The sequence below is a fragment of the Pipistrellus kuhlii genome, unplaced genomic scaffold (genome assembly GCF_014108245.1).
Source record: "Pipistrellus kuhlii isolate mPipKuh1 unplaced genomic scaffold, mPipKuh1.p scaffold_m20_p_1, whole genome shotgun sequence".
Lineage (NCBI taxonomy): Eukaryota > Metazoa > Chordata > Mammalia > Chiroptera > Vespertilionidae > Pipistrellus > Pipistrellus kuhlii.
In genome coordinates, this window is record NW_023425404.1 from 76,796,305 (window position 1) to 76,809,621 (window position 13,317).

Sequence of the window (13,317 nt, forward strand, 5' to 3'; positions counted from 1 at the left end):
AGTAGACAGTATATGGTATAAATTACAGAAAACAGAGATGTATAAAGACATTTGTGGTGAATACATTAAAGCATTAATTTCAGACATATCAAACTAAGACTTTTTAAAATTGTGGTTCCTATAATTTTCAGGCCTGTTTCTAAAGTTTGTGAAATGGGGGGATTAAATGAAAGAGATTAGTTTAAAACTACTTTTATTTCATAGGTTGAAGATCAGCCATTGCCATGAACATTTAAAAGAGGAAACAAATTTAAAAGAGAATTTAACACAGAGGCCTGCCTCAGACTTAAGATGCTGACATTTAGACATACAGGTGGGGGGGAAAAACTGGCTTTAAAGCTCATCAGGCATAATCACACCAATCTGGAACTTAAAAGAGTATTAAACTGCTGCTCTTGGGAAAGAACTTTATTACCCCCTGAGTAATATGCGCAGCGTGGTACCATAAACCTGAACTGACTGACGAAGTGAACATGTTTATACTGTAAAGGGAAGATTTAAAACAGGAAAACCTAACTCAAATTTAACACAAATCTCTATGTGGAAAAGGAAACATTCCCATCACAGGCTTTCCTGGGATCCTGGGTTTCTGATTTCCACAAGAATACACATGGAACTGGCATCAAAATACACATACATACACACACAAAATGCTCTTTTTTAAAGTAGTGAGACAAGAAGAAGAATCAAATTTATCCTCATTCTCAATTTTCTTTTTCTCCATACATGGATCATTTATACCATATTTTCATTCATTTTGTTTATTGCCTATCTCCCCCAGCTACCCGCCTAGAATCCAAGTTCCATGAGGACAAAAATGTTTTGTCTCGTTCACTTCAGTATCCCAGGGGCCTAGAACACTGACTCACAGTAGGCAATTAATACACACTGAAGGAATTAACTTACTTGGCACTGACTTCTCTAATTAAAGACTCAAACAGAAAGGTATCATAAATATTTTTGATGAAAAGAGCTAACCTTCCCTCCAAATTGTTATACTATTGAAGTCTTTACATCTCTAAAGGTAGGTTTTGAGATAGTATTGACCCTTCAAATATAACCCATGGAGCATTTCAAATCTGACCATCTAATTAAAGGTGCTAAAGATGACGCTTCATGAGGGTGCGGGCAGTGACCTGATTTCTTATCGAGATCAGCTGTGACACAGGCCTGTGAGGGGCAACAAATAAGAGACAATTGAAAAAGCTGACTGTGCTAGCCACCAATCTAGGCACTTACAAGCATTCATTAACACATTTACTTTTTATAATCATTCTGATGAGGAAAATTAGACTTTTGGGGGGGGGCGAAGGGGGCATAAAGAACATAAGGGAATAAATAACTGTTAGTTATCAATATATTGCCTCTCAGCTCCAAACCCACCCCTCTTTGCTCTTTGTACTCTGGAGCAGGCAGGATGTTAGGCTCTGTCAAAGGGCACCAGAGGGACACTGCAGGGCTGCATCCCCAGGAAGACCCTCCCTTACAGGTTCTGACCCCCGAAGATCTTTATTTAATGTGGGAGCCCAGATGCCAGCTTGGGGGAGTCCCAGCTACACCTTTGGCCACCTTCTCCTCACTGATTACTGCTTCTGCAGAGCAACTCTGGCCCCATTTCTTAAAAGTCTTTTGCTACCAGCACGTTACAGGTCCTTCTAGTAGCCATAGCTTCTCTGAAAAGGACTGAATCCCAGCCTTGGGATGGGGGTGGGCCGTCCTTAGTTCCTTTATTATTCCTTCTCCCTCAGACAAAAGTAGAGACTATACTCTGTACCCCTTAGACACCTTTACGCCTTTAGCACTAACCCCCTTTGTACTAGTTAACAATTCTATTAATCATCCCTGGATATAGTGCTGGGAGGGTAACTCATTTATAACAGTCCCTGAATTGCCCAAGATTGTGCCAGTAGGAAGCAATCATGCTGAGTTTCAAACCCGGGAAGTCTGATACCAGAGGACACATTTTAAACTACGATGCTACACTGTCTTAAACATTTGGGATAAAATCCAGGCTAACTTCCCCTATGCCCTGGATACCTCTAATGTCACAGGAAGTATTCACCTACCTAGGAATTTCATGCATTGGCAAAAATTTGAACTTTGATAGCTAGGTAAGATACTCAATTTCTTCTTCTCAAGTATGGCATGGAGTAATATCACATGACCCTAAATTTTAATATTTCAAATCACTTTTACATGAAGGATTCCACCGAAAGAACTTTGTAGAATTGATAAGACATGTTATTATTTTTACAGATAAAGAAACAGAGACCCACAGATATTAAAATTTTTGACTGAGTAGTTGCACTCATTTCCAGACTCCCAACCAGAATTTGTCTATAATGTAACTATCTTGCCTTAATCATTTAGTTAATCTGGAGGCAATCTGACTAAGACTTAAACATGGATCTCCAAAAACACCCACATCCTAATCCTTAGAGCCTGTGATATAACCTTATAAGGAAAATAATCATTGTAGAAGTGATTGAATTAAGGATCTTGAGATGGAGAGATTATTTTGGATAATCAAGTGGGCCCTAAATGCCATTGTAAGAGTTCTTACGAGAGAGGCACAGGGAGACTTCACTCGCATAGAGGAGAGGTATTGTGAAGAAAGAGGCAGAGATTGGAGTGATGTGGCCACAAGCCAAGGAATGCCTGCAGCCTCCAGAAGTTAAGTGAAGCAAGGCATAGAAAGAGGCAAGGAACGAATTCTTCTCCAGAGCCTCTGGAGATAGCAGTTCTGCTACCACCTTGATTTTGGCCCAGTGACAGTGATCTCTGACTTCTAGAACTGTGAGAGAATACATTTCTATTGTTTTAAACCACCAAGTTTGTGGTAATTTGTTATGGAAGCCTTAGGATACTACTACACTGACAAATTCAAGTTTGCAGGCCCTGGTCAGATAGCTTAGTTAGAGTGTCATCCTGATACATCAAGGTTTTTGGGTTCCATCCCCAGTCAGGGCACATAGAAGAATCAACCAAGGAATGCATAAGTAAATGGAACCAAAGATCAATGCTTTCTCTCTTTTCTCTCTCTCTCTTCTCTCTTTCACTCTCCCTCCCTCCTTTCTTTCCCTCTTTAAAAAAAAAAAATTAACCAAAACCAGTTTGGCTCAGTGGATAGAGCATCGGCCTGCGACCTGCGGATTGAAAGGTCCCAGGTTCGATTCCGGTCAAGGATGTACCTTGGTTGCGGGCATATCACCAGTAGGTGGTGTGCAGGAGGCAGCTGGTCAATGTTTCTCATTGATGTTTCTAGTTCTCTATCCCTCTCCCTTCCTCTCATAAAAAATCAATAAAATATATTTTTAAAACCTCCTGTTTAAGGGTTTGCTTTAAGGAACTGAAAGAACAGCTCTTCCAGCACCTAGCAGCATAGCACCTAAGACTTCAGGATGCATACCACGCCCTGCTTCTGCTCCTTGGTTGGCTACCTAGTTCCTTAGTTTTGTTTCCCAGTTTGTGTATGTTTGGCTAGTTGCCTTCAACTTCCCCTTTCTCCCAGTTGTCCTACTCACCAACATGGACCCTGAGTGGCTGTCTCATTTCAGCGAGACTCACAGTAGTATCTACCACATTTATCAACATACCCTTTCCCCTTATTCCTCTTTACTCTTTGGGGACCACCTGAATTTGCCACAGTGGTGGATGTGTTTGTTGTCCGTTTCTTCACTCTCTGTATTTGGGTCTAGACATGATCAGTTTGGCCGGGTACTTTTAATGATCACTTTGTTTGTTTTTTGAAAATATATTTTATTGATTTTTTTTTTTTTTTTTTTTTTTTTTTTTTTTTTTTTTTTTTTTTTTTTTTTTTTTTTTTTACAGAGAAGAAGAGAGACTAGAGAGAGTTAGAAACATCAGAGAGAAACATCGATCAGCTGCCTCCTGCACAACCCATACTGGGGATGTGCCTGCAACCAAGGTACATGCCCTTGACGGGAATCGAACCTGGGACCTTTCAGTCAGCAGGCCGACCCTCTATCTACTGGGCCAAACCGGTTTCGGCTAATGATCACTTTGGCTTGTTGTATCCCATTCTGCCATTCCCAGGTGGTGTGAAATTCTTTCCCATCCCCACCTTAAAGCTATTAGCCCCCCAGAAAAGAATATTATATAAAACTGCCAAAGCATTCTGTTTATGTCAATGACTGTGGCACTATCCTATCAAGTGGCAGCGTCCCATGCACCTGCCTTGCCGGTCTCTTCCCTAAGAGACAGTAGGGCGATCATGTACCCACACACTTTGCACCTGACCCTTCCACCCGCTCCAAGTTCTCTTCTTGAATGTAACTCTGAATCTTCCCACATCCCTCTTTGCATTGGGGTAAAGAATTGAAGCTCACTCCTTCTACACTCTTCTCACCAATCAATTCTAAAATCTCTTCGTTTCCTTGCAGAGCGCAGATGGGTAAGTTTCCGGTACCTGTTTTTCCCTAAAACTTGCCTAAAACCAGCGAGTCTCACCCTTGGTCATCCTGGATCTGCAGGCGGAGGGGCCGGCCAGGAGGGTCCCCGACACCCAGGACTGTTTATAACCAGATCCACCCCCGGGAGCGGCAGCCACAGGCCGGCGAGCCCAGCGCCGGGGCTCCCCGCGCCCCTCCCCACCCGCGCGGGCTCGGGCCCCGGGTGCCGGCGGGGCCGGGCCGAGGAAGCCGCGGCCTCCGGCTCCTCCGCGGGGCGCGCGCGGCCAGGTGGGCGGGAGGCGGCGGCCGGGCCCGGGGATGGCCGCGGCCGCGCTCCGCCAGCAGGTGGCCCCGGGGTCCCCGCGGCGCCGCCCCCTCCCGGCGCCCCTCCTCCCGCGGGGGCGGTCAGCGCCCCGACCCGGCTCGCACCCGCCGCCGCCGCCGCCGCCGCCGCCTCCGGCCCGCCCGCCGCGTCCCCGGGGCCGCGCTCGCCGCCGCCGCCCCCGCCGCGCCCCGAGCTGCGCCCAGGCCGGCCCGCGGCGACACCCGGGGCGCCCGCCGCCCCCGCCCCGGCGCGCTCCCCGCGGAAAGTTGGGCTCCGGCCGCGTTCCCCCGGGGCCGGGAAGGGAGCCGGGAAGGGCGCCGGGGCCGGGGGCGTGCGGCGGGGCCCGGGCGGCGGCCGGGAGGGGCAACTTCTGCCGGGAAAGCGCTTCCCGCCGAGCCCCGCGCGCCGCGGCCCCAGGCGGCTCTTCCCCGCGCCGGCCTCCCCCGCGGAGCCGGGGCCGGACCTTGGTCCCGGCGCCCCCGCCGCGGTGACCCGCCGCCGGCCGCCGCGCCATGGAGTTCTCGGAGAGGAAGCGGAGCAGGAAATCCCAGAGCTTCAAACTGCCCAGCCGAGGTGAGCGCCGCGGCCGGACGTGGCGCCGCGTCCGCAGCCCCGCGCGGCCCGCCCCCGCTCCCCGCCCCCGCCCCGGCCCCCGGCCCCCGGCCCCGCTCCCTCCGCTCCCTCCGCGGCCCGCACCCGGGGGCGGGCAAAGTTGTCCGGGGGCGGCGGGCGGCGGTGGTTCCAGGTAAACAAGTCGGAGGCCACTGAGGAAATTAGCAAACAATGACACTTGGGGAGCCGGAGCCCTCTTTGGTATTCCGCTCCCGTGGCCGGGCGGGGGCCGGGGGCGAACCGCCTCTCCCCGGGCCGTGCGGACCCCATCCGACTGGGGATCGTGGGCTTGGGTTATTGGTTTGGGATTTTCACCCCCAAAGAGAAAGGAAGAGGGTGGAGGTGATTCTTTTTAAGAACGAGAAAGAAGCTCATGTGCCGTACAAACCCTTATAAGAATGGTCCATTTCCGAAGCCGTTTCTAGGGACGTTATTGGAGTTGCAAAGATATCTTAGGATAGATCACCTATCAGTCAGATAAGTATCATTTTTTTAAAAGAAAAAAAAACAACAGTCAGTTCCTGATGATTTAACAGGTGTGCACCGCAGTGTCTGGGCTGGGGCTGATTGTATCAGAGGAGGGGAAAGTTGAATCCTGTCATCACTGAACAGTGTGTTCTGTTACTTGTTAGAGTCTTTATTTTCCTGATTTGACCTTTTTAAAAAAAAAAAAATGGTCAGAACTTAAGAACAGATGTAAAACATGTCTATGGAAATGCATCGTGTCTCTTTAAATGAGAGGCAGGTGCCTTTTTTTTTTTTTTTTTTTTATGGCAATGTCACAAGTCCTAATACTGAGTTTACAACCACTCGGTTTAAATATCTTTGAATCAACTTGAGGCCAAAACCAGACCACAGAACCTATCCTTTTTTCCTGGGTTGCTCTGTCTAACTTTGGTATCAGAGTAGAGAGCAAGGCAATTGTTTTTACAATCTGGGGGAGTCACGGATAAGCTGGTGAAAATTAGAGGGCAATTGCAAGCTAACCTAACTATCATGTAATAAAGGCAATAAAGCTTGCTTTCAGTTGATCTGAAAATGGTTTTCTTGCAGATTTTGAAGATCTAGTTGTATCTGTTTCCCCTGCTTTAGTTTGACACGTCTTAATGAAAGAGGTCTGAAATAGTTTTATGAATTCAAAATATTTGGCTCTGTCCTCTTTCTGTGTACATTTTTCTCCTAGCAGTGCTGATTGCTCAGTCATTTGTACTTTAAAAATCTCTCCATGTATAATTGGCCTATTTGTCTGATTCATTCAGGAATGTAGGCTGCCTACTTATTTATGACCTCAGGGAACTTACTACTTTATCTTAAAAGTGAGAGTACCTCTGTAGACCTTGTCCTGTGAGGTTCAAGGCCATGAAAATAGCTGTTAAGAAGGAACAGCTCTTTGCTTACCTAGTTGATCCTACTTTTTTAGAAATGGATCGTGAAAGAACAGTAGCCTCTATAAAGAAACCTGTAAAAATTGTATTTTAAAGTTGACTGACATAGCAAGTTTTTCTTCCTTTTTTTTTTTTTTTTCTTTCCTTTTCCCCTTAAATTATGGGTCTGATTCTTTTCTCTGCAGGTGCTTTTTAGAAAATAAACTATTGCATATTAAAGCACAGTAGCTGAATGCAGAAGACTCACTTGTGTGAAAGATGTAAATCTTGCTTTCTTATTCCAATTATACTATATTTGAAATAACACGTCAGTATTTTCCCAGTGTGATTGCCGCTAAGCTGCTTAAAGGTGGGGATTTTTCTGGGTAAACGGAGAGTACCACGGAATTAAAGCATACTGCTATTCACATGCTCATGAAAATGGGTTGTGGAGATCAATTTGGAACCCTCCCCTGGCCTATGCGTGGGCATGGTTTTCTTTTCCCTATAAACACCCTTGTCATTTGAAAGAAAAGAAGTCTCGTAATTGGCATCTGTGGGCCACATTTACTCTGAAAACCGTGTGGTCAAGCGAAGCTGTTTTCTGAAGTCAAAGTAATATTTCAACTTTGTGTACTTCAGAGTAAGCAAAATTTTTAGATGATTATTAGTAACTACAAATTCTGTGATGGACCGAGTTCAGGAAAATTATACTTGTAAAATAAAAGTATAGATTACCCATACTATATGTAGAATGAGATTCTAGTCTATATTGTTTGTTCATATTGTGTAGGTCATTAGAATTCTAATTTTTGGTTGTTTTCTCATCCCAGATTACCACCATGAGGTGTATAAGATGTCAGAATTCAACAGTGATGTCAACGGGGAGGCCAAAGAGACACAGTCCATTTTCTTAGGTAGGTTCTTAAATCAGTAAATTCCGCAGTAAAACAAGGCGGCCATTTCCAATTAGCAGGGGGGGAAAGAAAGGGGTTGTGCCCGAATGGGAAACGTCTGTCATTGCTTAATGTATGACATTCTTTTCAAGACCTTTTATTTCACAGATTGCCAATATATCCCTTATTAACATGGGTAAAAGTTGTAATTTCAGACATAAATGTTTATTAGTGTCTGCACACAGTGCTAATTATCACTCACTCGCAGAGCCAGATGCTGACGGTGCAGTTTTGTCGCTCTGTGCTCACCCCATTTACATTGCATATTCGCTGGCACGCTTCACTGGCAATAGTTTGTGTAATTGGGGTATTACATCTTTGACATCTGGATAACAGAAATTCAATTTCCAGGAAGCCGCTATTTGTTTGGTTTTGCTTCTGCCTTGGGTGGGATAGAGGATTAATATGCTGTCTTATTATTGTGTCCCTTTGCCTTTGTGTCCTGGTTGCTAATCCTGCCATGACAAAATTAAATTAAATCTATAGTCAGAGAGCGCAAGGAAAATAAAAGTGTGATTGGCTGCCTAACCCCCTCTTGATAGTGCGAGTTATCATTGCGCAGCTCCTCATTTTCCTGGCTTTGCGTTCTTTTCATGACAACGTTTGGGGTCAGAGACTGGCCCTGCTTTGCTTTCACTGCCCTCATCCCTGGCTCAGCTCAGGGACAGAGAGCACAAGCAGCACCTCTGAGCCCTTTTGACAAGTGTGGCTGCATGATGAATGAGTAGGTAGCCCAAAATGTTGCCACTCTTTCCGTTTGCAGCTTTGGGTACCTGGCTTGTGCAGTTCCTTATCTGCAGACCTGGAGCCCCAAATTAGGATTTTGCCTCTAGGAGTGAAGGAGCCATAACATCAGAGTGGAGAGTAAATGGTGGCATTTGGCTGTGACCTTGCCCATCCTGGATGCCTCACAGCCGCTGGTAGGGGGAGGACTGGATGCTGCACAGTAAGGAAGCAGAGAATGGGGGAAAGTGTGGGCTTGAGTGATTAAAAGCAAAGGTCAGAACGGGGGAGAGTTGACGGAGTTTAAGGAAGCAAATTGCTGCTCAGAACTCGGGTGAGTAGTACTACGAATTAAAACAGTGTGAAAGCCAGGTGGCGTAGTGGTCTGTCACCAGGATCTCTCTTTTTTGCTTTGAGGAAGAAAAAGGGTTAGTAACAAAGGATGGAGAAATCGAACAGACACTTAATAGAGGTGAAATAGGAGGGACATAGCATTTCTTACACGAGTGGTCATTGAAGGCACATGGATCTTTCCATCGAGAGGGAGAATATTACTGAGCCAGCATTGCTCTCGGCACCTGTGTACTCTTAAGAGAACTAAAAACCAAAAGGTTAATAGTCAAGTGAAATGCTATGACCCAGAAAGAGAATATTCTGGAATTGTACTCTTGCCAGTTTCTTAAACTTAATAGTATGGAATTCTGTATTTTCGTTTTCCTAAACTTGATTGGTTGGAATATTATATCTCGATACCACCCGATTTATCCATTTGAAATAAAGAATTTGCCTATTAGTAAAACATTTACATTTATCGTGAAAATGGAGCAGCATGACGGGTTTAGTATGCTCCAGTGAAGCAGGCTCTCCTCCCTCCCCCCCCTCCCCCCCCAGTCTGCTGTGTACTTGGAAAATAGTAAGGAAACTTTACAGTAGGTTAATTCTGGGTGTGAGAGAGTGGAGGATGAAGAACAAGAAGATACTAGTGCTCAAAATTCAGTAATGTACACTCTTGAAGGGGGAGTAATTGCTGTTTTCATTTTTCCTACCTTGAGTCTAGGAAGCTGAGAGAACTCCAGCGACAGACCAGGGATGGGATAAGCTTTCCAGATTGGGCAGGAAGCCCTCAGACATCAGGAGACGAAAGACAGAACAGCATGAAAGTGTGCCTGGGTTACTTTTCAATTTTTCATTCAATCTGGGCAAGAATTGATATGGTTCCTAAAGAACATTTTTATTTTACCTCCAGGTCAGTTTTTTAAGTGGAAAAGCAAGCATAATTTCTAGGGCAGTTGGGAATAGTTGTGGATAGCAAATAAAATTAAGAATTTTGTTGACGTTGCTATAAAATGGACTTTTTTTTTATAGTTTATAATTACTCTTCTGAAAACATAGAGTTAAATCATGTTTGTTTGGTAAGTCACCAGAATCTATCCATAATATTACACGGTATAGAGATCGGTGGGGGGTTTATGACATTCAAGGAAGTTTGTTAGCAAAACACCAGAAGAACTGTTTCACCCTTATTGCAGCCCTAAAACATGGCCTTCAGGTTGCTGTTCAGCATTTTCTGTGTTCACACGTGTGTCACCCATGATGCTATCTACACTTAAAAGATTAAAGGTCATGTCTTGGGAAAAGAGAGTGCTCCAGAATTTTTCAGAGGTCCCCACAGGAAATCTATTTCTCTGCAATATTTCTGGGCTGTTGACTATGTAGGGTGTCCAACATGGGAGGACAGCTGAGTAGTGGGAATTGCTGGGCTGTGTGCTATGGGTATCACACATTTTAGTGTGACAATAGGGCTAGCATGAGTAAGTTACTTTATCCTGAGCACGTTGACTTTGTTGTGATGGACTATTGTAAGGTTTGAACACTGCTTAGAAAACAACTTAATCCACTTTACTCAATTCAACAGGTGTTTGTAGGGAAAAACTATGAACTGAGCACTTTTCTGAAAAAGAAGTGGGTTTGGGGGGTAACCAAATTAATGGATAGGACAGGGTCCCTGTTCTCAAGGATAAAAATTCAGTTGGGAAGATTAGACAAATTCAGGACACAGTGAAAGAACAAGATTCAGTAGTCATAACACCTACAGTTGTTTGAGCACTTACTGTATGCGCAGCCTTGAGTTGAGTGCTTTATGGGAATAATGTCATTTCCTCTTAGAGCAAATCTGTAAGAGTCATTGTCATCCGGGTTTTGTAGATGAGACTTAGAGATGCTAAGTAGGTGCAAGAGGTTTCAACCAGCAAATGCTATAGCCTCCATCCCCTGCAGGTCCGCCTGAGCTCCAAGCACCCCACTGTGCTACCTTTCTGTGTGACGGAGAATTAAATGACAGTTGTGAACCATTACGGCAGCAGGCAGCAGGCAAAAGCAGAGTTGGAAGGGAAGGATCCAGTTCCGGTTCTGGTGGAGAGTTACTCAGAAGCTAGACCTTGAACTATGGGGAGATTTGGATGATGGGGATTTGGCTGACAAGACTGCAGGTGGGAGGGGTGATGTGAGCCACAGCAGGAGATAAGGGTCATTCTACCCAGACTTTCAGTGTGGGCTGCACTTTGCAGTTCAGATCCTGCTTTCGTATCTGTCATCTCCTGATTTTTACAGTGCTCTTGCAAAGTAGTTAGGGTGGGTGTTATCAGTCCTGCTACCCAGCAGAGGAAACAAGCTCAGAGTTAAAAGCGAGTTGCTCATAAACAGCAGAACCTGGAGCAAACCCAAATCTCCTGTCCAAAGATCTGTTTCCTCCAGCAAGTTGAGCCAGGCAAGTTCAAGGATCATCGAAGAAACCTTAGCTGGTAGCAAGGCACTTTTAAAAGTATTTTAATGAGGCAGTTAATGAACTTATTATTCAGAACGATAACAGAAACACTTAATAAAATCTCTTTGTTGACAATGAATGTTGGTTTTTTATTACTGTAGTATATAAATTTAAACCTTATATTTTTCAAGGGTTTAATGTCAGTCATTTGTTCACTTAACAAATATTTTTTGTTGTTGTTGATCCTCACCCAAGGATATTTTTCCATTAATTTTTAGAAAGAGTGGAAGAGAAGGGGAGAGACAGAGAGATAATATCGATGAGAGAGAGACACACATACACACACTCATCAATTGGTTCCCTCCAGGGCCGGGGATCAATTGAACCTGGAATCCTTCCCTTTAATCAATGGGACAACACTCCATTGAACCGAACTGGCGAGGGCGGCCTGTTCTTTTTAATATTTGGTTCAGCTATACAACTTTCAGAAAATAAAAGTACAGGTGTAGTAGCCATACCCAGTGACCAGGGTTGAGATCTCTGAACTTTTAAAAAAAATACTTTTATTGGTTTCAGAGAGGAAGGGAGATAGAGAAAAATATTAGTGAGGTAGAATCATTGATGGGCCACCTCCTTCACATGCCCCCCACACTGGGGATCGATGCCCTGACCAGGAATCGAACCATGAACTCTGGTTCATAGGTGGATGCTCAAACACTGTGCCACGCCTGGCCAGGCTAGATCTCTGAACTTTTGAGTCTGCTTTCAGTGGCTTTCCTGAGGACAGCTCAAGGGTCCCCAGAGTCTCCTCAAAAATGACACACTTGAAAAATTCCTTACCACTTTTCCAAGTGAGAGAGCTAGGCCCCAATCACAGTGTGATTCTCCTTCCTGAGAAGTAGATGGGTCCATGTTTGAGATGGGAAGCTCTCCCCTTAGAGACCACATGCCTGGGTACCTTCCTGTTCCTGTTTGGCTTCAAAGGGCTTGGGAGTTGGGCCTCCTTCCAAGCTCTAATGTCTCCACTGCTCTGGGGCTGGAGTTCTCAGAGTGGGCAGAAGCCTCAAATAAAATAGAGGTCCAAGCTTAGCTGGGTTGCTTAGTCAGTCAGAACATCATCCTGTATGCCAAAGGATTGCAGGCTCCATCCCCAGTTGGAGTTTCTCTCTCTCTCTCTCTCCAGCAAAAAAACATGCTTTGGAGAAGATTAAAAATAAATAAATAAATAAATAAAGGAAGGTCCAGTAGAGAGGAAAAGAAACACACACACGTACACACACGTACACACACACACTCTCACACACACCCCCACACACACACACAAAAAAGCACATCATTTGAAAATAAAAGTGTTTCTTCTCTGCTTCTCTCTAAAGCTCCACACTCAGCACCATGGCCCACTTTGTCCCCATGTCCCTGACCCTTTCATGTCAGTTCTCACCTTTTTTGGTGGTGGAGTGAAGGAGACAGTACAGTGAGAGTGGCTCTTGAGGTTAGGAATGTGGCCAATAATAGTAGGTGTCATTTATGGAGAGCTAGCTGTGTGTCAGGCACTATGTTCCCAACTTCCTGTATGTGGTCCCATTAATTGTCCCAAGAAAGTTATTATCACTTGCCATTTATGGATGAGGAATTTGAGGAGTTCACCCAGTTACTCAGTGACAGAACCAGGATAAAACCAGGGTGTGTCTGTCTCCAGAATCATGCCCTTAACCCCAAGAAATGCTTTGTTTAATGCACTCCCCTGTGGGACCCCCAATGTGTCTAACAGATAAGAGAGGTGGGGCTGCTTGAAGCAGGTCAGGGAGACCCAGAGCACCTGGTGCCATGTCTCACATTCCTCTGCCTCCCCATCCCTGCCGGCCTCTACAGAACTTCTAGGGTGCCCTCACCACAATTTTAAAACCTCCATCTACAATAGATTGTTTCCAAAGTTTCCTGCAGCGCTAAAAGTATATCTGGTTGTACTACGGATCCAAAACGTGGCTTCAAAACTATTCTAGGGTTAGCATACATTTTCTCCTTTCAAAAAAAGATGTAAGTCTTAATTTTTATGCCATCTGTTAACTTACTAGCTAGTTACCTCATAAATGAGAAGTCATGATAGCTCTCCATGTTTAGTTTTGCTTTATTACTTTAGTTGTTTAAAAGGCATTTAGAG

At 44.9% G+C, this 13,317-nt stretch overlaps 1 protein-coding gene across 10 annotated transcripts in view; it reads left to right on the forward strand.

Moving 5' to 3' along the window:
* The first annotated feature begins 5,086 nt into the window (after positions 1–5,086).
* BEND7 (BEN domain containing 7) overlaps positions 5,087–13,317 on the forward strand; it is an 80,516-nt gene continuing 72,285 nt past the window's right edge. For 9 of the 10 annotated variants that reach the window (XM_045585599.1, XM_036452484.2, XM_045585594.1 and 6 more), the window contains exons 1-2: positions 5,087–5,310; positions 7,547–7,630. In XM_045585599.1, the coding sequence (XP_045441555.1) occupies positions 5,250–5,310; positions 7,547–7,630 (145 nt within the window). In that variant the 5' untranslated portion in view covers positions 5,087–5,249. The remainder of the gene's footprint in view (positions 5,311–7,546; positions 7,631–13,317) is intronic. The other variant, XM_036452504.2, reaches the window with a different exon arrangement.